The sequence below is a fragment of the Vigna unguiculata genome, chromosome 6, assembly GCF_004118075.2.
Source record: "Vigna unguiculata cultivar IT97K-499-35 chromosome 6, ASM411807v1, whole genome shotgun sequence".
Classification (NCBI taxonomy): Eukaryota; Viridiplantae; Streptophyta; class Magnoliopsida; order Fabales; family Fabaceae; genus Vigna; species Vigna unguiculata.
In genome coordinates, this window is record NC_040284.1 from 29,019,009 (window position 1) to 29,039,447 (window position 20,439).

Here is a 20,439-nt window from a genome sequence, read left to right on the forward strand (position 1 = left end):
GGCAAAGACACACTCATACTTTTTTGCAATAATACTCTTCCTTTACAATCACACTCGTTTTCAAAATTATTATTTTATAGTATTAAATTAAAATTATAGTATTATTTTTCTTCTATTCATCCCTCTTTCTCTCTTGCACTTTCCAAAGCTCTGCACCACAATCTTCTTCAACTTGAACTGGTAGTACGCGGCTTGTGTGAGATCCAAAAGTTTGTGTACCTTTATTCACTCCAATTTTCCATCACAATCTTTTCTTCCAATACCCCAATATCAAGAATCTTATTCTGCTAAGTTCCAGCCTTTGTTCTACGCATCTATTTATTCATTTCCTTTAGCAGCGTTAGTGGTTATCGCCGTAGCAGATCCTCCCAAGATTAGTTTTTTCCGCTGATTCTTAGCTTAACGCTTTCACACTCCAGCTTGATCTGCGTCCTTGGCCTTTTCAGCTACATTTCGACTCTTTCTCCATTTGTTTTTAGCTTTGGGGGTTTCTTGTTCCTATTTTTTTTTTTTTAATTCTAACAGAGTTGTGTTCCAGTACGTGTTCTTGTTTTTTAATTGCAGTTGCTGTATTCGCCGCTAAGATTTTCTGGGTCGGTTTTCTTGTTGAGTTCCATTCAAGTTTGAACTGAAAGATTTTACTTTTACTAATTCCTTTCGATTTGTTCTTTCTTGGTTTGCATTTTGAACACCCTCTTTTGATCTGGGGCGTTCTGGTGCCGCTGGGGTTGTCTCTTTTAATTTTCTGGGATTCTGAAGTGGAAGTGGGAGTTTGCGTGATCTGAATTTGAGTTGAGGTGAGAGGGGTTTGTTGGATGCACCTACTGGCTTAAATCATTTGTAGGGTTTTTATGCTTAGTTGCAGAGATGCATCCTGATCAGAGAAAAAAGGTAAAGTTGCTTAACTGATATGTGTTGTAGCTTAATTTGTGTTTGTTGTTGATTTGTATTGTTCGAAGAGAAATTGGGTAGGTATTGAAGGGGAGTGGATGCTTTTTGTGTTGAGTTCTGCATCTCTAGGACATGGGTGGAATTTGTATTCTCTATGATTTAAAAAACATGTTTTTTAATACCATCTAGCGTGGAGCTCTAAATCTTCCCTGGAACTACTTTTTTTTTCTCTCTTTTTGGTTTTTGGACGTGAGAACCGTTTTTAGTTAAGAAGAAACAACGTGACTGGCAAATGTTATATTTCTCTGGCATATGCCCAAGTCTGCAGTGTTTGTTTGTGAGAGTTCCTGCAGAAAGTTTTCCTTCGTTTAAGATTTGGTTGTCTACTTTTTTGGTTTCTATGGTATCTGCAAACTATTGCAGTGGATTATTTTAGCCCCCACTTCTCCTCCTTTATGTTTCATTTTATTTTAATATTATAAAATCACTAACACGTAATAACGGTTTGTATTTTATCTTCACAATTCAGCTTTTATCCCTATGAAATTTAGTCGTACCAAGAAATTTCGGCATCTGGGATTTAAAAGTCTAATGTACACTCCGTGGTTTTTGTGCAATTTTAAATTTACTATCTTGATATCCGTCTTTAAAAACTTTGGAGTTACTTTTATCCTCTGTCGTTCATGGTCCTGTGTGCAAATTTAAGACACTAGTCTAGCAACTTTTGGGTGTAAAAATGTGGAACATAGTGTTGTCTCTCTTCATTATGTAAAAATGTTGAGTTCGAGTTTGATGGTATAGTAGCTTGGTTTGTGTGTTTATGCAGTCGTCCGTGGATGTGGACTTCTTTACAGAATATGGTGAGGGGAGCAGATACAGAATAGAGGAAGTAATTGGTAAAGGAAGCTATGGTGTTGTCTGCTCTGCATATGATACACACACTGGAGAAAAGGTTGCAATAAAGAAAATCAATGACATATTTGAGCATGTTTCTGATGCTACTCGCATTCTTCGTGAGATTAAGCTTCTTAGACTTTTACGCCATCCAGATATTGTGGAGATCAAGCATATTCTCTTACCTCCTTCTAGAAGGGAATTCAAAGATATATATGTTGTCTTTGAACTCATGGAATCTGATCTGCATCAGGTCATCAAAGCTAATGATGATCTGACGCCAGAGCATTACCAGTTTTTCCTGTATCAGCTTCTTCGAGGCTTGAAGTATATACACACTGGTCAGTTAGGGGCTCTTTGATAGATTGTTTGCTATAGCCTATATATTTTTTGCTGTATAAACCTAGTTGCTACTATCATTTCGGATAATTTAAACTTTTTTATGAACTTGTAGCAAATGTATTTCACCGTGATCTAAAGCCAAAGAACATTTTAGCAAATGCTGATTGCAAGCTGAAGATTTGTGACTTCGGACTTGCGAGAGTGGCTTTCAATGATACCCCTACTGCTATCTTCTGGACAGTATGGTTCTTTTTCCCTGCGACTAATATACTAATACCTTCAATTGAACATAGCCGTCCTTCTCAGTTCATTGCTTCTCAATTCTGTTTGTTTGCTTACAGGATTATGTTGCAACAAGGTGGTATAGGGCTCCTGAGTTGTGCGGATCCTTTTTTTCCAAGGTGCAGTAAATGTTACTACTATTAGTTAGCATCGCTAGTCAATTTCATCAAATATTTAATATTTTTAAGTAGTGATTGTTGAGTTACTTAATCAAAAAGTTTTATTTTTCGTGATGAATGTGTCAGATAGCAATTTTAAATTTTAACTGCACTAAATAATATATGCACAACAACGTTTTCCCCCTGAGTGGTCAGCTAATGGTGTCGTAATCTTCTATCATGGTCGTAGCTATATAGACAAGCCATTGATCTTTGTATCCTTCTTGGTTCTTAATGGTTTCTATTAAGGGGGGGTACCTTACATCTGGCCTACTCTTCTTACTAGAACTTTTGCAGTCTTCTCCACACATACCTAAATAGGCGAGATTTTACCATCTTTCATTTGTGCTTCCTGAAAATTCTTTGTATTGCTCTCATTCCTATCCCCCTTGTATCTCATGTGCCCTCAATATTCTTATCCCTACAATATAATTGCTTTCTTGATCGCTTTTTACCTTCGAACCTTCAGTTCCATACAACATTGTAAGTATTATAGCTGTGTGGTACAGTTTTCCTCTTTGTTTGAGTTGTACCCTTTTTTAACAGATGAAACTTGAAGTATTCTTCCGTTTTATCCGTCCTTTATGGTTTTTACATCCACGTAGTCTACTAAGGAATGTGTGCTGCTCCAAAATTCCAATTCGTGTTGAGTATAATTAATTTGAAAACAACTAGAAAGGTAGGAAATAATAAAAGATTCCATGCCATTCCTCCGCATCAGAATTGCTACTTTTAATTACATTATAATGTCTATTCTGGATAGTTCTAAGATTTAAATAGGAATCAGTATCATTGTTTGTTTCATATTCTAAAGTGTTAAGTTGATGATGTTTGTGAAATGAAAATGGATAATGTTTCCATGTGTCTTAATGTTTTATTATCTAATGTTGGAGTTATTAAATAAATTTTATCATGAACTTTTGTTTTTCAGTATACACCGGCTATAGACATATGGAGCATTGGCTGCATATTTTCAGAACTTTTGACTGGAAAACCTCTTTTCCCTGGGAAAAATGTTGTTCATCAACTAGACCTTATGACTGATCTTCTTGGAACTCCATCTCCTGAAGCCATTGCTAGGGTCTGTTGTTCAGTTTTCCTTTTAGCATTTTTGTTATCTGTTTGTTCTGTTTAGTCACTTAATGCAACCTTGGTATTGTATTAATAGGTACGAAATGAGAAAGCTCGTAGATATTTGAGCAGCATGCGTAAGAAGAAGCCAGTTCCTTTCTCACAAAAGTTTCCAAATGCAGACCCCCTAGCTCTTCGGTTGTTAGAGAGAATGTTGGCATTTGAGCCTAAGGATCGGCCTACTGCTGAAGAGGTTAGATTTTGATGTCCATCTATCTACGGTTCACTTGCTGTATTATATCTGGTTAATAGGGTTTTGTGTGTATAATGTTAGGCTCTAGCGGATCCATATTTTAAAGGCTTGGCCAAGGTTGAGAGAGAACCATCTGCTCAGCCTGTTACCAAGATGGAATTTGAGTTTGAGAGACGCCGGATAACAAAGGAAGATGTCCGTGAGCTTATATACCGTGAGATTCTGGAGTACCATCCGAAGATGTTGAAGGAATTTCTAGAGGGAGCAGAACCAACAGGCTTCATGTATCCGAGGTATTGTCTAAATCTCTACCCAAATTTTGTTTTACATATCATTAGCACTTCATGAACATAACATATTTGGATGTTGCTTCCACCTGATATTGTTGCTTAATAGTTCATAAAATCTTGCTCTTGTGGGTTTTACAATTTTCATTTTCACTCATTGAGGAGTCTATTATTTTGCAGTATCTTGTATAGTTTAATGTAACTTCTGTAGTGTTTAAGAAGATTTGAGTTATGGCTAAAATAATCGATTTATCGAAGAAAGCACAAAATAAAATGCCATGGCAACCCATATATTAAGAAAACAATCTCCATTATCTTTCTCGCATAAGGTTTAAGCCACGTTATTTTCAAGTTTGAAGTTAATTTCATAGATATGAAAGTAACTATGATATAAGGATCAACATCATTTTCAAGTTTCATGTTTAATTTCATAGATATGAAAGTAACTATATGATATTTCGATACTTGCTGTTCAGTATCTGCTAATTTTCTTATTTTGAAATAATTTGTTTGGAATGTTCTGATGAGATGTAATTTTGGCTTCGAATTGATTATTTATTTAGGGAATTGTAAATTTGTGATTTTCTTGCATATTTTATTTAGATTGATGTATTTTGGATTTGGCTGGTTTTATTACTCTTATATCTCTAAATTTAGCTTTTGGTTTCTCCCCCTGATTTCTTTCCTTCAATTCTATTTCGAGTAGTGCTGTGGATCACTTCAAGAAGCAATTTGCATATCTTGAGGAGCATTACGGCAAGGGAGGAACTGTTGCTCCACCTGAGAGGCAACATGCATCTTTGCCCAGGTATTCTAATTTTCTGTAACTGTTTTGGAAATTGTTGCTTTCCTCTTTGGTCACATTATTATTATTTTTTTTTTTATATTGTGAAACTCCAAATAGAATACATCCCCTGTATCTGGTTTGGAATTGCCAACACTGCTGATTTTTTACTGTCATGCAGGCCTTGTGTGTTGTATTCAGACAACAAAATACATAATACGTCGGACGTTGCAGATGATTTGTCCAAATGTTCCATCAAAGAAGTTGAGAAACAACCAGTAGATAGGAGTAATGTTATCCCTATGTCCCGGCTTCCTTTACCAGCACCTCAAAATATTCAAGGTGTGATGATTGACTTTTACATGCATTTTACCCCTTCTCGGTTTCCCTTACTTCCTATTTATTGGACACACACATGAATGGTATTAACGGACAAGAGTGTTGTGCCTTCATGATGCTTGTTTCATTTTAAGTCATCTTTCTTTTAACCAATAAGAGCTTATATTTTCATCTTTGCACACATTTACTTTAATTTTTTTTGATGATTTATTTTGTAAATAGTTTTAAGGAATTATAATGTAATTTTCATCCGATACTTCCTATGGATTTATAGTACTATGATATTCTCATCCAATGTACCCATTTGTGGCTCACTGTCTGTAGGTGTGGCAGCAAGGCCGGGAAAGGTTGTTGGTTCAGTGATGCGATACAATAACTGTGGGGTAGCAGTAACGGCTGAAACTGAGCAGAGGAGGATAGTCAGGAATCCATCTGTTTCAGCTCAGTTCGCAGCGTCGAACTGTTCATATCCTAGGAGAAACCCGGGCTATAAAAGTGAGAGGGATGCAGAGGATGATGGGATCGAAGGTTCAAATGGACTGCAGCCAAAGCCTCAATACATGGCAAGAAAAGTGGCTGCTGCACCAGGTGGACCTGGTGGTCAGTGGTATTGATATTGAATGTTTGGCCAACTAGTGCCTTGTATTGTGCCATGAAGCTCTGATACCTGAGGTTCATGTGGTACACCTAATGTTGATGGTCAGAACTGGAATTTCACATAGCACCAGACAAAGGGGAGAGCTAAAGGGGCTCAATTCCCAATGTTGAAGTACCTAGAGGATGATTTCTTATTCACTCTCAAATGCATCGTCAATTTAAAGGGTTCGCGGGTTCGCATGGTCCAATTGATGATTTTATTGCACTCTAATGTGTTAATAACAGAGTACATGAAAGATCTGAAAAGCCATGAACTTGAAGACAGACCGGTTGCTTCATTGCTGAACTGTAGTTGTTATTATACCCCAGTTTAACTTGGATACCATTACCAAGATAATGTATTTTATTTTTGAAACAAAGACATATAGCCAAAGTCACACTCTCTTGTCTCTTTCTCTATGGCACATCTTTGCTGCTAGGAACTTGATTTGATGTTTAACAAAAGAAACTAATGTTGGCCTCCCATGAAGTTTTAACTCCTTAATTTACCCCTATGCTTGCTGAATTCCACCTGTGCAGTCTGATATTTCCCTGCAAGTCTTTTCCTCGGCCAGTGAAATCATATCTTATTATATGGACAAACATGAGCGCACACTTTTATGCCTATATACAGAAAACAACCAAGTTATCCAAGAGTTAAGGAAGCATAAGTTTATGCATATATACAGAAAACAACTAAGTTATCCAAGAGATAAGGAAACATAAGGAAACCGGTTCTTTGCAGGCCAGGCCCTGCTTAGGGGATGGAGGGTTTCCTCTGCCATTCAAATTTAACAAGTCACACTTGTTAATCACTAACTCAGTCCCATTCATTACATCCCATTCATTACATCTTTCTCGACCAAACTATTCGCCAAGAGGTCCCAAACCAAGACTAAGAAACAATAAAACAAGTTTTGGTCCCAAACCAAGACTAAGAAACAATAAAATAAGTTTTTATTTTACTCGTTTTACGAATAGAAAACAAACAAACATTCACAGTTTGACGAACAAACAAACATTCACAGTTTGACGAGTTCAAAGGTGTTTTTTGTATAACTCATCACATCAAGGGTGAGTAAAGCGAAATACCAGTTTTGTGTATAAATATGAGAAGAGTGAGTATAAAGAGCGTTAAGCTGTAGAACGAAAGTAGTTTGTTTAGTTGTGAAAATTAACGACCTCGTCAATCTGATATGTGATGTGGATGAGCAGTGGTATTTACAGCGAGTGCTCCATGCTCCGCAGGCTCGTGTGCACAACTGTTCCTCGTCTTCCAATAATCTCACCAAAACCAAAACCTCACATTCCCAACTCCCTCACCCAAAAGCCCCCTTCCAACGCCATCAAATCCTTCTCTTCTTCCAAAATGGGGGACGCTCGCAGACCCTTATCCGTTCCCATCCCCACCTTGGAAAAATCCGAACGCGCTGATCTCCTCCGCGCTCTGGAAGCTTCCCTAGGCTCCCCCTTCAGCTCCGACCCTCTCTCTGCCAACCCCAACCCTCTCATCATCGTCATCAGCGGCCCCAGCGGCGTCGGCAAAGACACCCTTATCGCGCGCCTCCGCGAGGCCCGCCGTGGCCTCCACTTTGTCGTCACCGCCACAACGCGCCCGCGCCGCCCCACTGAAGTCGACGGCAAGGACTACCTTTTCGTGTCGAAGGAGGAGTTTCTCGGGATGGTGGAGCGGGAGGAGCTGCTCGAGTACGCCCTCGTCTATGGGGACTACAAGGGCGTCCCCAAGCAGCAGATTCGCGAATGCCTCGCCAAGGGCTGTGACGCCGTTCTTAGGGTCGATATTCAGGGCGCTGCCACGCTGAGGAAGGCGCTTGGGAAGTCGGCGGTGTTTGTGTTCGTGGCGGCCGAGAGCGAGATGGCTCTGGTGGAGAGGCTCGTGGACCGGAAGACGGAGACGGCGGAATCGCTGCTGGTGAGGATCGGCACCGCGAGAGAGGAGATGAAGCATATGAAGAATTTTGATTATGTTGTGGTGAATGCGAATGGGAAGCTGGAGAATGCGGTGAAGTTGATGGAGTCTATCATTGATGCTGAGAAAGCTAGGGTTTCGCAACGGACTCCTCTCATATAAAGGACACTCACACGGTACACAATTGAAGACTATTTTTTTCACAGTGGTGTATCATGGGATTTGATTTGTTAGCACTTAGATAGAGAGGGCTGAGGTTAAACGAACAAGAAAGAATATCCCTGAAACGTTTTCTTTTACTGATTTGATACATTCGTGTTCATTCTTTCAGAAACTGGTTTGGACTTAAATTTAAAATGCATTAACATGTCAATATTGATTCCACTATGGAGTTTGTGCTCAGAACTGAATAATAATAGGGTATAGCTGTGCAGGTATGACAATTTTTAAGCAATGATATACAGCTGCCGGAGGAAGGATATATTTTGAATATGAAAAACATAAACAGTAAACTAAGTAATAGGATGTATCAGAAATGACGCTGGTAAGCAAAACATCTTAAGAGGGAACATAATTTGAAGATATAAAGTAGCTGGTTGTCCATTTAGTAGCAATAGATGCAATTAGTACCGAAATTCAGTGTTTTGCATGGACTAACATAAACTTGATTCATATTACCAGGTCATTAAGATATTTAATCGAGATGTGCCAAAAGGTATTTTGAAATTTTGAAAAGAAAAAGGTGTTTGAGTAATATCAACTCATTGTAATGCATTAATATATTTGCTTATGCCTCTTGGACAAGGGTTAAGTTTAGATAGTTGGTACTTGCCAGACTTGGGTTAAGATTGGGTGCCTGCTACCTTGACTAAAATTGGATGTTATTAGTTGCACATAAGCTTGTGAATGGTGGTCACTTCATGAAAAATCGAAAACACAATTTTCATTGTGAAATGTTGGAATTATGGATGCAAAGCTGAGATTGTCCCAGTTCGAGTTTGAGATTCTTTGTATTATAAAGATGCATTTTTTTCCATGGTGCTCTATCTTGATTACAAGTCAGAAGTTGAGTATATTTTTATTATCTCTGGATTGATATCTACTGTCTTACATCTCATATGCCGTGTGGCAGTATTTTGTGGCTCTTTGTATTGTAAACAACTTGAATTCTTAATCATCAATATTTCATGAATTACCATTCCTTTTAGTTTCTTGGCTAACTCAACAAGTGGCTAATACACCAATACCTTTTTTTCTTAATTTAATTTATACTATTTTATTTTTCGTAATTTAGTTGTACTTAGTTAACATTATGCTGTATGTGTGCTTTCTAACTTGCAAGCTCCAAGCCAGATTGACTGTATTGTTAGTATTGCCTTTTTTTCCCTGTAGGATTTATGACGGATGACAAGGTGGGGATAGCAAAATTTTAATTTTTGAGTTCCGGTTATTGCCAGTGATGAGCTTGATGTTTCTTTCCTGCAACTGGTGTCATGAAGAGAAGTGGATAATGCTGGTAGTGATTCTCTCAATACTGCCATAGATTAAGTATAAAATGTGGTTGTTCTTGGTTAATAGAACTTTTAATTATAAAGCCTAGTATCATTTATTTATTTTATTTTATTCAGTGACATAGATAGGTAGGAAGCAAATTGAATTTAGTGGATGAAACAGTGAATTGCACTTACACTGATACCCTTGACACAACATGTAAACCTTCTTATGAAGAAGTGATTCAAAAACCCCGTGGCTCAAACTTTATCACAGCCTCTTTTTTTTTTATGCATATACTATATTCCACTTCCTCTCCTTTTTGTCTCCTCCTCCCTTTTATTCTTGTTTAAACTGTGATATTTTAGGTTTCGTTTTTAACAGGTGAGAATAAGTGAATTCCTATACTTGTATAATGAAATAAAGAATATGGGGTTTGTATAAATTATTATATGCATAAATTAATTTAAATTATATGCATAAAGATCCAATCCGTTTATTTATATATATATATATATATATATATATATATATATATATATATATTTAATTTACTAACTTGTGTTAGCGATGGAAAAAGTTTGGCATATTTTGTCAAAAGGTTATAGGCTTAATCTCTTATCATTTTTATTACTTTTTCCTCACAGGTTTTTCGTTATATTAAGTAGTTTTTGCCGTGGAAGTGATGTCTTAATATTATATTAGGAGTAGTAGAAGATGAATTTTGTTAAAATTTGGATTCCAAAGTTCATAGAAGCATGTGAGACTTATTTGATTATCTACTATTGGACTTCTATCAAATGATGTCAAATGTTTAGTCTGAAAATTTTTACGTTCAAATGTTCAATTCGACATGAAAAAGTATGTAGAAAAACTCAGATTAAATTACAAAAATAAGCAACAACTTTTATGTTACAATAAGATGATTGAAAATGTTTTTGTCTACGTTAGTTAATAAAAAAATCTTTTTAAAAACTAAAATTAAAATCAAGAAATATATTCAAAGGAAATAATAAAATAAGATTGAATATTACATATACAAGATTAAGATTCTTATTAAAAGTGAGAATAACACTTAAAAAGGTCCAATTCAATATCTTTTTATCATTCAGCTAATTTAACAAATTTTCGTCAGGATTTTTGGCAAGACAAATTAGAATCATGCAGAAAACTAATACCTCCTTTGAAGGGAACCAAAGCATAATGATTAAAAATAACACACATAACATGATTAAAACTTAAAAATAGTAGTAGTATTTTTTATATTATGATTTCAATCATTAATTAATTCTATCTTTATTCAAAAAAATCTGAATTGGCTTAAGCTTGTAGTTGTAGCATAACATAACGCAGATCTGTTTTACGTGTACGCGTAAAATAAAGCCAATATATTCTCCAAGCAAAAATGTGTGGCCAGGGTTACTTTAAGAAACCAAATAATCTAGATTTCATTCTTGTAAATTTCTAAGGTCCTCATTTCTTTGCCCTTCTTCTTTTTCTTTCACTTTCTTTTATTTTTCCCTTTTTGCCTAAGCTTTCTGGGACCCAGAAACGAAAACGAAAGAGCACTTCACCAAAACCTTTATTATTTTCCTTTCTCACCACATCAGAGGCACTCATTGCATTAATACTGAATAATAATGAGTACTCTCTTTCTTTCTGTCTCTGTCTCTCCCTTTTTTTATCAAACAATAAACAATACATATTATCCCTTATGAATATAAACACCTCTTGTCACTGCTTTTTCTTACCACATGCTAGTCCCAATTCTTATGCAGTTAGTTCTAGACTTAAATGCTATAGTTTATTCCATGAAAATTGTCCAACCAAATTTATACATTCTGATATTCTGTTATCGTTTTAGTTCAGCTCAAATTGAATTTCGGAAGACAACTCATAATATAATATGAATGTCTAGTATTACATGATCAGAAAAAAAAAAAAAAAAAAAAAAATATATATATATATATATATATATATATATATATATATATATATATATATATATATAGCAGCTAAAGAATACACAGTTGGTTATGATTGGAGATTCCAAGTTGATTAAAGATAAAGTTAGACAATGATATATAATTAAGATGCAAATATCATTTTGCATACTAGTTTTGTGATATTAAATTATACATTGATTCATATAGTAAGATGGTTTCAGAAAGATATAATGAAGAATGCTTGAGGTAGAATCTTAACAAACAATTTTGTTTATTGTAGAAGATGTGCAGCACGCATGAGCAACGCAATTAGAAGTAACTCGTTTTGAATGAAAAATTGTGAGTGTCATGATAATGGTTTATCCGTGCACTCCAACATCAAACCACACAGACACTTTTCCCGTGTCGTATAGCCTTTATTTAGAGAAACTAATGATAAACAAACTCAATTTTGTGTATATTTCGCTGTTCCTTTACATTCACATGTTTGTTGAGACTTAAAATGAATTTTATTCTATAAGCCGACCCAGTTTACTATATTGGATCAAATTTAGCTCATTTAATCAGTTAATTAGACATATTTGATCTGATTCAAAAGTAAGACGATCTGAAATCAACAACTATAATCTTTTATTTTTTCATAATTTTTATATTTATATATATTTTAAATATTAAAATATTATTTAATAATATTTAAATAATATATATGTTTTAATTTATATCTACATAGTTGACTCTTCAATAAAATTAAAGTATTAGTTTTATAATAATGATTAATAGTATAAGGAAACACTTTAAGTAAATTAATCGATTTAAACTATCAACCCGTGTGACACTACTTCTCTAATGTCTTTACAATTCTTTCTCATCATGATTCTACACTCAATTCATATATATATATATATATATATATATATATATATATATATATATATATATATATATATATATATATATATTAATGTAAATTATGAGCAAGTACATTTTCTATTTGCTGTATTGTTAATAGAACTCACTTCTTCACTTTACATTTCGCTTTTGTTTTGTTGAGTAAAGAAACTAGAAATGCATTGTTTCCTTATGTTCTTTTTTTAGAAGGATTATATTGAGTTATATTAAGCTTAGTGTAGGATTTGAATCGTGTAAATATGAGCTTAAGTAACCCACTTAATTTGTGTTTCAAAATTAGATTATGCGGTTTTTGTGTGAAAAAAAAAAATCGTGCAAGTAGAGTGGAATTAAGTACACCAAAATTAATGTCTAATTGTTATTATTTATTAATGTTAACCGCAAGTTGAACATAAATTAATGATAAATTGAAATACCAATAACATCTCACTTTGTGTTCAACAAAAACATTTTTAGATAAAATTATGAGCTTGCAAACCACAACTGGTATTTTTTTTTTTACTTGGTCGACCAATACTTTTCAATTGACAATTCATGAATGGATGGTATTTTGTTCAGTTATTCTTACTAGATTTCCATTAATGGAAAATATTTAGTAAAAATATGTTATTATTATTTTTACATAAATTAATATATTTACTGTATTTGTTTTTGTCAAATCAAATGTGTGCTAAAGTATACAAATCGGGATCTATTTGAACAAATAAAAAACTACCCACCTATGAACCTATTTAGTTTTGCATGATCGACTTTGAGAAAAAATAGATGTTTTCTGTTAAATAATTTTAAATATATTGTATATATGTTATATTTTCGTGAAAATCTTTAATGAATAACTCTTATTATTTAATACCTTGGAAATAATATTTGTAGTATATGTTATATCTATTTGACTCACATTTCCTCGTGTGAATGGTCCAAACTCCATGAAATCAGGAACAAACAGACAGAAAAAATATGACAATTTGTATTTAGTAGATTTCATTCTTTTGTTTTGTAACAGCGATACGAATCTAATCAATGATTGCGACGGAAATCAAACTAGGTACCAGGTTATTCATACATGGTTTTCGTGCTGTTGAATTCGTAAAGACAACTTGAATGATGTTACAAAAGTAGAACTCTGTTTCTGTAGCTGCCGAACGTGAAAAAGAGAGAAAGACGAAGGCAGTTAACAACAAAGTGGTTGACTTGTTACTACTCCTTTGAATCAAAAGGGTGTGAATGTTCGAAGCTGCTACTTCATAAAAGCGTGAAATATCCGCTTTTGTGTTATACTACGTACTCTCTTCAGATTGTCACTTACAAGAAACTCTCTAGAAAGAGAAAACAATGCAAGCTTTGCAAGAGATAGAAACAAGTTAACCCTTCTTCACGTTACCAAGATTGCTACCAAAGCATAACCAACACCATCTTCAAACTAGACGAAAACAGAGAGAGCTTGACGTCACTCTTTCCTCAACACGCCTCATTGTAAACGTGCCCTCTAAGCTCTTCGTTCTCCTTCATTCCATTCCTGTATAAAACCCTCTCACCCTTCACCCTTCATAGACACAAGAAGGTTAGAAACATTCACTTCAAGGTTGCAACATACCATACCTTCATGGATCATAGACCTTCTCTGAAGACAGAGGGAGAGGAGAGTGTTTGTGTGAAAGTTGCTCAACTCAAAAGGCTAAGCGAGACAAGCAAAACCATCACAATGTTTGAGCCTCGCGGACTCGGCAGCATCGAGAAGAGAGACAGCGATGCAGATAACTCTTTTCCTTCCACGACGGTTCGAGCACCGGAAAAGAAGCTGACCCTCTTCGCACTTCGTCTTGCGGTGCTTGAAAAAGCAGCCACTAGTCTTGGAACTCTTGGTTTCATCTGGGCAACCGTTGTTCTTCTCGGCGGTTTTGCCATCACCTTGGACAAAACCGATTTCTGGTTCATCACCATCATACTGTTGATTGAAGGGACAAGGATTTTCAGCAGGAGCCACGAGCTTGAGTGGCAGCACCAAGCCACGTGGTCTATAACTGATGCTGGGATCAATAGTTTCAGGATGCTCAGGTCCAGTCCAAACCTGCTTCTTCAAGGTGTGAAAAGCCTTTTCAAGCCAATTGTAATGAAGAGGCAAAGGAGAGACATGGTGGAGGCTAATGTGACCCCCAGGTACAGGGATGGTACCTTTAACACAAGGACACCAACTCGCACGTGGATTAGTTCAGATGTTCCACTTCTACCATGTGCTAGATGGTTTTTCCTTTCAAGGCACATAAGCAAGCTTTTATATTGGCTTCAGCTTTTCTCTGCCACGGCTTGTGTGGTTCTTTCGTCGATGAAGCTCATCAAGCGTAATTATGGGGAGGTTGCCAAGGGAGACACTGACAGGAGGAACCGGGAGTCTGCTTTGAATATATTTTATGCCTTGGCTTTGGCTGAGGCTTTGTTGTTCTTGATGGAGAAAACTTACTGGGAATGGAAGATCAGTTACTGCAAACTGTTGGATGAGGTTAACAGAGAGTGCGAATTGGGGCCATCAGGGATGGTGTCGATTAGAAGGTTCTTTTATGATGCTTATTCTAGGTGTGTCAATGGAAGCATATTTGATGGGTTGCAAATGGACATTGTCTGTTTTGCCATGGATCTCTTGGCCTCAAACTCGCCTGATGAGGAGCTCATTGGAGCAAGGATTCTTCGCCAATTCGCGCTGAGCGAACGGTTTTCAGATGATACCCTGCAGAAGCTTGGAATTTCCATATCTGTGGTGGAGAGGCTAGTTGAGATGCTGAATTGGACAGACCACAAGGAGGAAGAAATTAGGCTCTCAGCTGCAGAGATTTTGTCAGCACTAGCTGGCAAGAAGCAGAACTCTCTGCGCATAGCTGGGATACCTGGCGCTATGGAATCGATTTCTTCTCTTCTCCAAACTAACAGGAACTGCATACCTGCAGCTGATGAAATTGGAGAAAAGAAACTCGTATTTGATCATCCAAATTATGGCTACTGGACATTTAACCATTTGGGACTCCTCATTCTGAAGAAACTTGCCCGTGATCATGACAACTGTGGAAAGATTGGAAACACCAGAGGTCTGCTCCCAAAGATCATAGACTTCACACATGCTGAAGAAAGGTTGCTGAAGAATGAGAATGTTACGCCATCTCAGATTCTGACAGTGAAGAGATCACTGCAGCTGGTGAAGATGCTTGCTAGCACAACAGGCACCAACGGGAAACATCTTCGAAGGGAGATTTCGGAGATAGTTTTCACAATCAGCAACATCAGAGATATTTTGATGCATGGAGAGAAACACCCCTTGCTACAGAAACTGAGCATAGAAATTTTAACCAGTCTGGCATTGGAAGAGGAGGCAAGAGAAAGGATCGGAGGCACAGGTGGAGTACTTAAAGAATTGTTCAACATATTTTTCAAAGATTGCACTGCTGAAAATCAGAAAGATGTAACCACTGTTGCTGGGGAGGCCCTAGCAATGCTGGCATTGGAAAGCAAGAGCAATTGTCATAGGATTTCGAAGTTAAAAGTAATGGAAAGGCTGATAGAAGCATTGAACGTTCCAATGCTTCGTGTCAATGCTGCTAGGATTATAAGAAATTTATGCAACTACAGTGGATCAGAATGCTTCAAACAGTTAAGGGAGGTAACAGCTGCCGCACCCACAGTAAGTATTCCTCTACCATCATAATTTTGGGCTAGTAACATGGGCCATGTATGCTTCAAACTTAATTTTTAACCATTGCACAACCTTGCAGATACTTCAGGCCATCATGTCACAAGAAAACAAGCTTCAAGAAGTGATGATTGGACTAGCGGCAAGTGTTTTCACATTCATGGATTCTTCTGAATCAAGCACTGTATTTGAAGAATCTCGAATCACTGAGGCTGAACTAGCAAATAAACTAGTCCATATTCTCAAGAAACACCCATATCCTCCAACTAAGGTACCAAGGATAAGGAGGTTTGTGATAGAGCTAGCAATTTGGATGATGAAAGAAAGGGAAGAAAACATTCACACTTTCAAGGGTTTGGGGATGGAGGAGGTGCTGGAGAGTGTCTTGGAGACCACTTCAGAGCTTGAAAGCTTTAATGTTTTCTCCGGTACTGTTGGTCTGAACAGGCACAATCTACCAATTCACTCACTGGTTGAGACAGCATTGAAGTTGATGGAAGATAGGTGAAACAATCACTTTAATGGTATAGTATACCTGTACATATGTGTGGAAACTAGTAAATCTCTAGGAAGACCACACTGTCTGGTGGGTCTGGAAATAGAGCCTGACTCAATGATTTATTCATTATTTGTTTTTTCAGATTCAATGTTACTATTTGAATTAAATAATCCATGTGTCCCTTTATGATTAAATTCCTCCCTTCCTGCATTGAAATTGAACAAAGAAACTCCATATAATATTGGGTTTTTCTTCATTAGGCTAGACTGATGAAACTGAATCACCGCATCAACCACAAAAAACAGTCACATCATAAAGTCCTCCTAGAAGGCTGCTCTTAGTCCCTATTCATGACTTATTTACAAATTACAGGTAAAAAAATGTTGTAGAATTTAGACCAACATCCTAGGAAATCACTTTGGAGACAACTCCTGCACCAACTGTTCTGCCTCCCTCTCTCAAAGCAAATCTTTGTCCTGTTGATAAATAAAGTGAATACTGTCAGAACATCATAATGCTGGATGTAATATGAGTAACTGAGATCTGTAGATAATATGCGGAATCTTTATGATCTATAATCAAGGACTCTACCTACCTATTTCAAGAGGAACAGGTGACATCAGCTCAAAAGTTGCAGCCACATTATCACCAGGCATAACCATCTTAACATTTTCTGGTAATTCCACCTTTCCAGTAATATCTGCAGTCCTCAGGTAAAACTGAGGCTTATAGTTAGAGAAAAAAGCTGTATGACGTCCACCTTCATCTTTGGATAGCACATAAATCTCTGCTTCAAACTTCTTATACGTTTTCAAAGCACCAGGCTTGGTCACGACCTGCAATTTCACCAACAGAAAATTTAGAAACAGAAAAACAAAAATAAATTGGTTCGTTTTCACTACCATATGAAGTTTTAATCAATGCTGAACAGAAATTTGATAACCTTGAGTTAGTCCCACTCACCATTCCCCGTTGAACATCATCGCGCTTCAGACCACGAAGAAGAAGTCCCACATTATCACCTGCCTAGAAATGGAAACACAACTAATTATCCATCAATTCAAATTCAGGTAAAAGGAACGAAGAAGAAGGGATGGTTCCATGATTTTACTTACTTCCCCTCGATCCAAAATTTTCTTGAACATTTCCACACCAGTCACAGTAGTCTTCAAAGGTCCACTCTGTAAACAGACAGAGAAATACAAAACCATATAACATAAAGCAAAACACTCATTAACATGACATTATAATACATATTTGATTTCACGTGTACCTGTGTTAGTCCCAATACTTCAACCTCCTCTCCCACTTTGATGGTGCCTTGTTCAACACGACCAGTGACAACAGTTCCACGCCCCTAGAAAAAAAAGAAAAAAAAATAGAGTACCAAGACTACTTATTATGTTCTGTTTCACATGAGTTGTGATCTTTTTGCTTACCTGAATTGAGAAAACGTCTTCTATTGGCATTAAGAAAGGCTTGTCAAGTTTCCTCACAGGATCAGAAATGTATTCATCCACAGCATCCATTAGTTTCAAAATAGCCTTCTTTCCAAGTTCTTCATTTGTCCCCTGTAAAGCAGAGAGAGCAGAACCTCGCACAATTGGAATTTCATCCCCAGGAAATTTGTAGAAATTAAGAAGTTCTGCAAAATGTTTGGTTTGTCAATGGATGCACATCCATTTAGTGGAAAATATAAATAAACATTATGATCATTAGTACATTAAATTTTCTTCCCATTCATATAAAACGATAAGCTAATACTTCATACCACGAAGCTCCAGTTCCACAAGTTCAAGCAACTCTGGATCATCAACAGCATCAACCTTATTTAGAAAGCAAACCAATGATGGCACACCAACCTGACGCAGGAAACAAGAAAAATACCCATGCATGTTATGGTATTTTGGTTTTGTCGTAATCTAGTAAGATTTCATAAAAACTGAGTTTTACTTTTGCATATTGACAAAATAACAACCTGCCGAGCAAGCAGTATATGTTCTTTTGTTTGAGGCATTGGCCCATCTGGTGCAGAAACCACAAGAATTCCACCGTCCATTTGTGCAGCTCCAGTTATCATGTTCTGCGATTTGAACAAATAAATTAATTGAAGATGAGTACATGCGGATTATAGAACATACACAAGAGAATCAAATAATCAATCATGCACAGATAAGATCAGACATTCTTCAGAGTAAGGCAAATTATGTTCATTGAACTCAATAGAGAAGGAAAAAAGCATTAGGATCGTAATTCACACCGAGAAAATTGACCCATATAAATAAAGAAAACAATTAATCCACCTGTTGAAGTAGATACTTTAACCAAGTCTGATCCAATTTCCAACTAACATTACCTTAACATAGTCTGCATGTCCTGGGCAATCAACATGGGCATAGTGCCTCTTTGCTGTCTCGTACTCTACATGAGCCTGCAAGATCGTCATGATAAGAGGCCCAAGAGAAGGTAACAAAATTTTGTTCATATAACATTCTAGTTATGTATCATTCACTATATGCATAATTTTAGAATGGACTTCCAAAAAGACAGTGATCTATCTCTCACAGTAGCAATAGTAATTCCTCTCTTCTTCTCCTCGGGAGCCTTGTCTATTTCCTCGAAGGCAACGGCTTTGGCTTTACCTTCTTCAGCTAGCACCTGCAAGTTCCACAAAATCACAAAAAGGTTTATGCCTTAAAGAAAATAAAAGGTGGAATTTCTCTGCACTGTTTAAGTATGAAGACAAAGAAATCAACCCAAACCTTGGTTATTGCAGCAGTTAGTGTAGTTTTCCCATGATCAACATGTCCTATTGTGCCAACGTTAAGATGGGGCTTTCTGCAAAGACAAACAATAAAAAAGAAACACACTTTAAACAACCCTCGTATTGCAAAGGTCCTTTTTTACGTGGGATTCAATAGATGTCTCTATCTGCTATCTTTATTTCCATATCCACAATACCCAATGCCTCCAAAAGGATTGGTTGAAGAAGAATAAGAATACATACATATATAATGAAGACTGTAAAAAAAATAATGAAACGGGTTACTTTGGCGATCTGAGGCCAATATTTTGCTTATATACGTAGATGAATCACCACATGCAAGGTTAGGTATATTGTCATATTAAGTAAGAAACACCCATAACAAATATAAATCGCTTTGGCCACCACCAAAAGAAACTAACAAGAAAATCTTCAACTAACATAAAAAGAAGAAAAAAAATTAGTGTTCTCCCTAGAAAGGTCTTACGTTCGAGTGAAGGTGGCCATGGATCTCCGTAAAGAAACAAGATCCAATGGAGATGCATTGTAGTTTTGGGATATGGTGGCACAAGAGAATGAATGAAAAGCATTTGTGAAATGCAAAGAGAAAAGAAGACGCTTAGAATATAGGTTTCTGATAGCAACAGAAGCCATAGGGATGAATTATAGTAAAGGAGAGGAAGAAGAGATGATGACAAGTGAAGTTTGAATATTACTTTCTTGTTCTTGTCTACTTTTGTTATTTATAACAAACACGTTGTTGCAACAGAATCCATAAAGATCTTATGATACAACCTAGTTCAATCAATACTAATAAAATAATGATATAATAATTAAATAATATTAAAAATGTAATATCATAACCTAATGATATTAGAAAAAACACATTAAAATATATATATATATATATATATATATCATAATATTTAAATGTAATGTTCAAATGTGATGATAGTTTTTAAAATAACAATTTCTTAAACAATGTATAAATTTTCCATTTTTATTTTTAAAATAATAAAATAATTATATTAAAAAACTGTCGTAAGTTATGCTTTAAAAAATTCATCAACTAGTAATTTTTAGCCAAATTTATTTTCTTAATAATTTTTAAATCAATCTTATTAATCTTTACCATTTTCTTGTTTAACCGCCGGGCCAATTGTTAAAAAATGACAAAACTCAGTGACACACTAATTTTTTTTTTAGAGAATTAAAGGAGAAAAGTATATCACAACTTTAAAAATAGAATGGTTGGCCCACTAAGTTAAAAGCTCATGTTTGAATGTG

The 20,439-nt window shown here is 36.0% G+C and overlaps 4 protein-coding genes across 4 annotated transcripts; 3 read left to right on the top strand and 1 right to left on the bottom strand.

Moving 5' to 3' along the window:
- Nucleotides 1-86: 86 nt before the first annotated feature.
- Nucleotides 87-6,463, top strand: LOC114188035 (mitogen-activated protein kinase 15-like). The gene is made up of 10 exons (XM_028076521.1): nucleotides 87-891; nucleotides 1,718-2,126; nucleotides 2,240-2,367; nucleotides 2,469-2,528; nucleotides 3,499-3,648; nucleotides 3,736-3,891; nucleotides 3,973-4,184; nucleotides 4,885-4,986; nucleotides 5,144-5,304; nucleotides 5,626-6,463. The coding sequence occupies exons 1-10, from the start codon at nucleotides 868-870 to the stop codon at nucleotides 5,913-5,915; spliced, it is 1,692 nt and encodes a 563-aa protein (XP_027932322.1). The 5' UTR covers nucleotides 87-867; the 3' UTR covers nucleotides 5,916-6,463.
- A 535-nt stretch (nucleotides 6,464-6,998) lies between these two features.
- Nucleotides 6,999-9,676, top strand: LOC114188036 (guanylate kinase 3, chloroplastic). Its single transcript, XM_028076522.1, has 2 exons — nucleotides 6,999-8,043; nucleotides 9,260-9,676. Exon 1 carries the CDS (start codon nucleotides 7,139-7,141, stop codon nucleotides 8,027-8,029), a length of 891 nt encoding a protein of 296 aa, XP_027932323.1. The 5' UTR covers nucleotides 6,999-7,138; the 3' UTR covers nucleotides 8,030-8,043; nucleotides 9,260-9,676.
- Nucleotides 9,677-13,753: 4,077 nt separating this feature from the next.
- On the top strand, nucleotides 13,754-16,558 carry LOC114188899. Its single transcript, XM_028077564.1, has 2 exons — nucleotides 13,754-15,880; nucleotides 15,972-16,558. The coding sequence occupies exons 1-2, from the start codon at nucleotides 13,817-13,819 to the stop codon at nucleotides 16,395-16,397; spliced, it is 2,490 nt and encodes an 829-aa protein (XP_027933365.1). The 5' UTR covers nucleotides 13,754-13,816; the 3' UTR covers nucleotides 16,398-16,558.
- A 125-nt stretch (nucleotides 16,559-16,683) lies between these two features.
- Nucleotides 16,684-19,806, bottom strand: LOC114188901 (elongation factor Tu, mitochondrial-like). Its single transcript, XM_028077567.1, has 12 exons — nucleotides 19,640-19,806; nucleotides 19,151-19,226; nucleotides 18,954-19,046; nucleotides 18,745-18,819; nucleotides 18,367-18,471; nucleotides 18,160-18,250; nucleotides 17,828-18,033; nucleotides 17,662-17,745; nucleotides 17,504-17,569; nucleotides 17,352-17,414; nucleotides 16,984-17,224; nucleotides 16,684-16,864 (listed from the first exon to the last, which is right to left on the bottom strand). Exons 1-12 carry the CDS (start codon nucleotides 19,804-19,806, stop codon nucleotides 16,794-16,796), a joined length of 1,338 nt encoding a protein of 445 aa, XP_027933368.1. The 3' UTR covers nucleotides 16,684-16,793.
- Nucleotides 19,807-20,439: the final 633 nt, after the last annotated feature.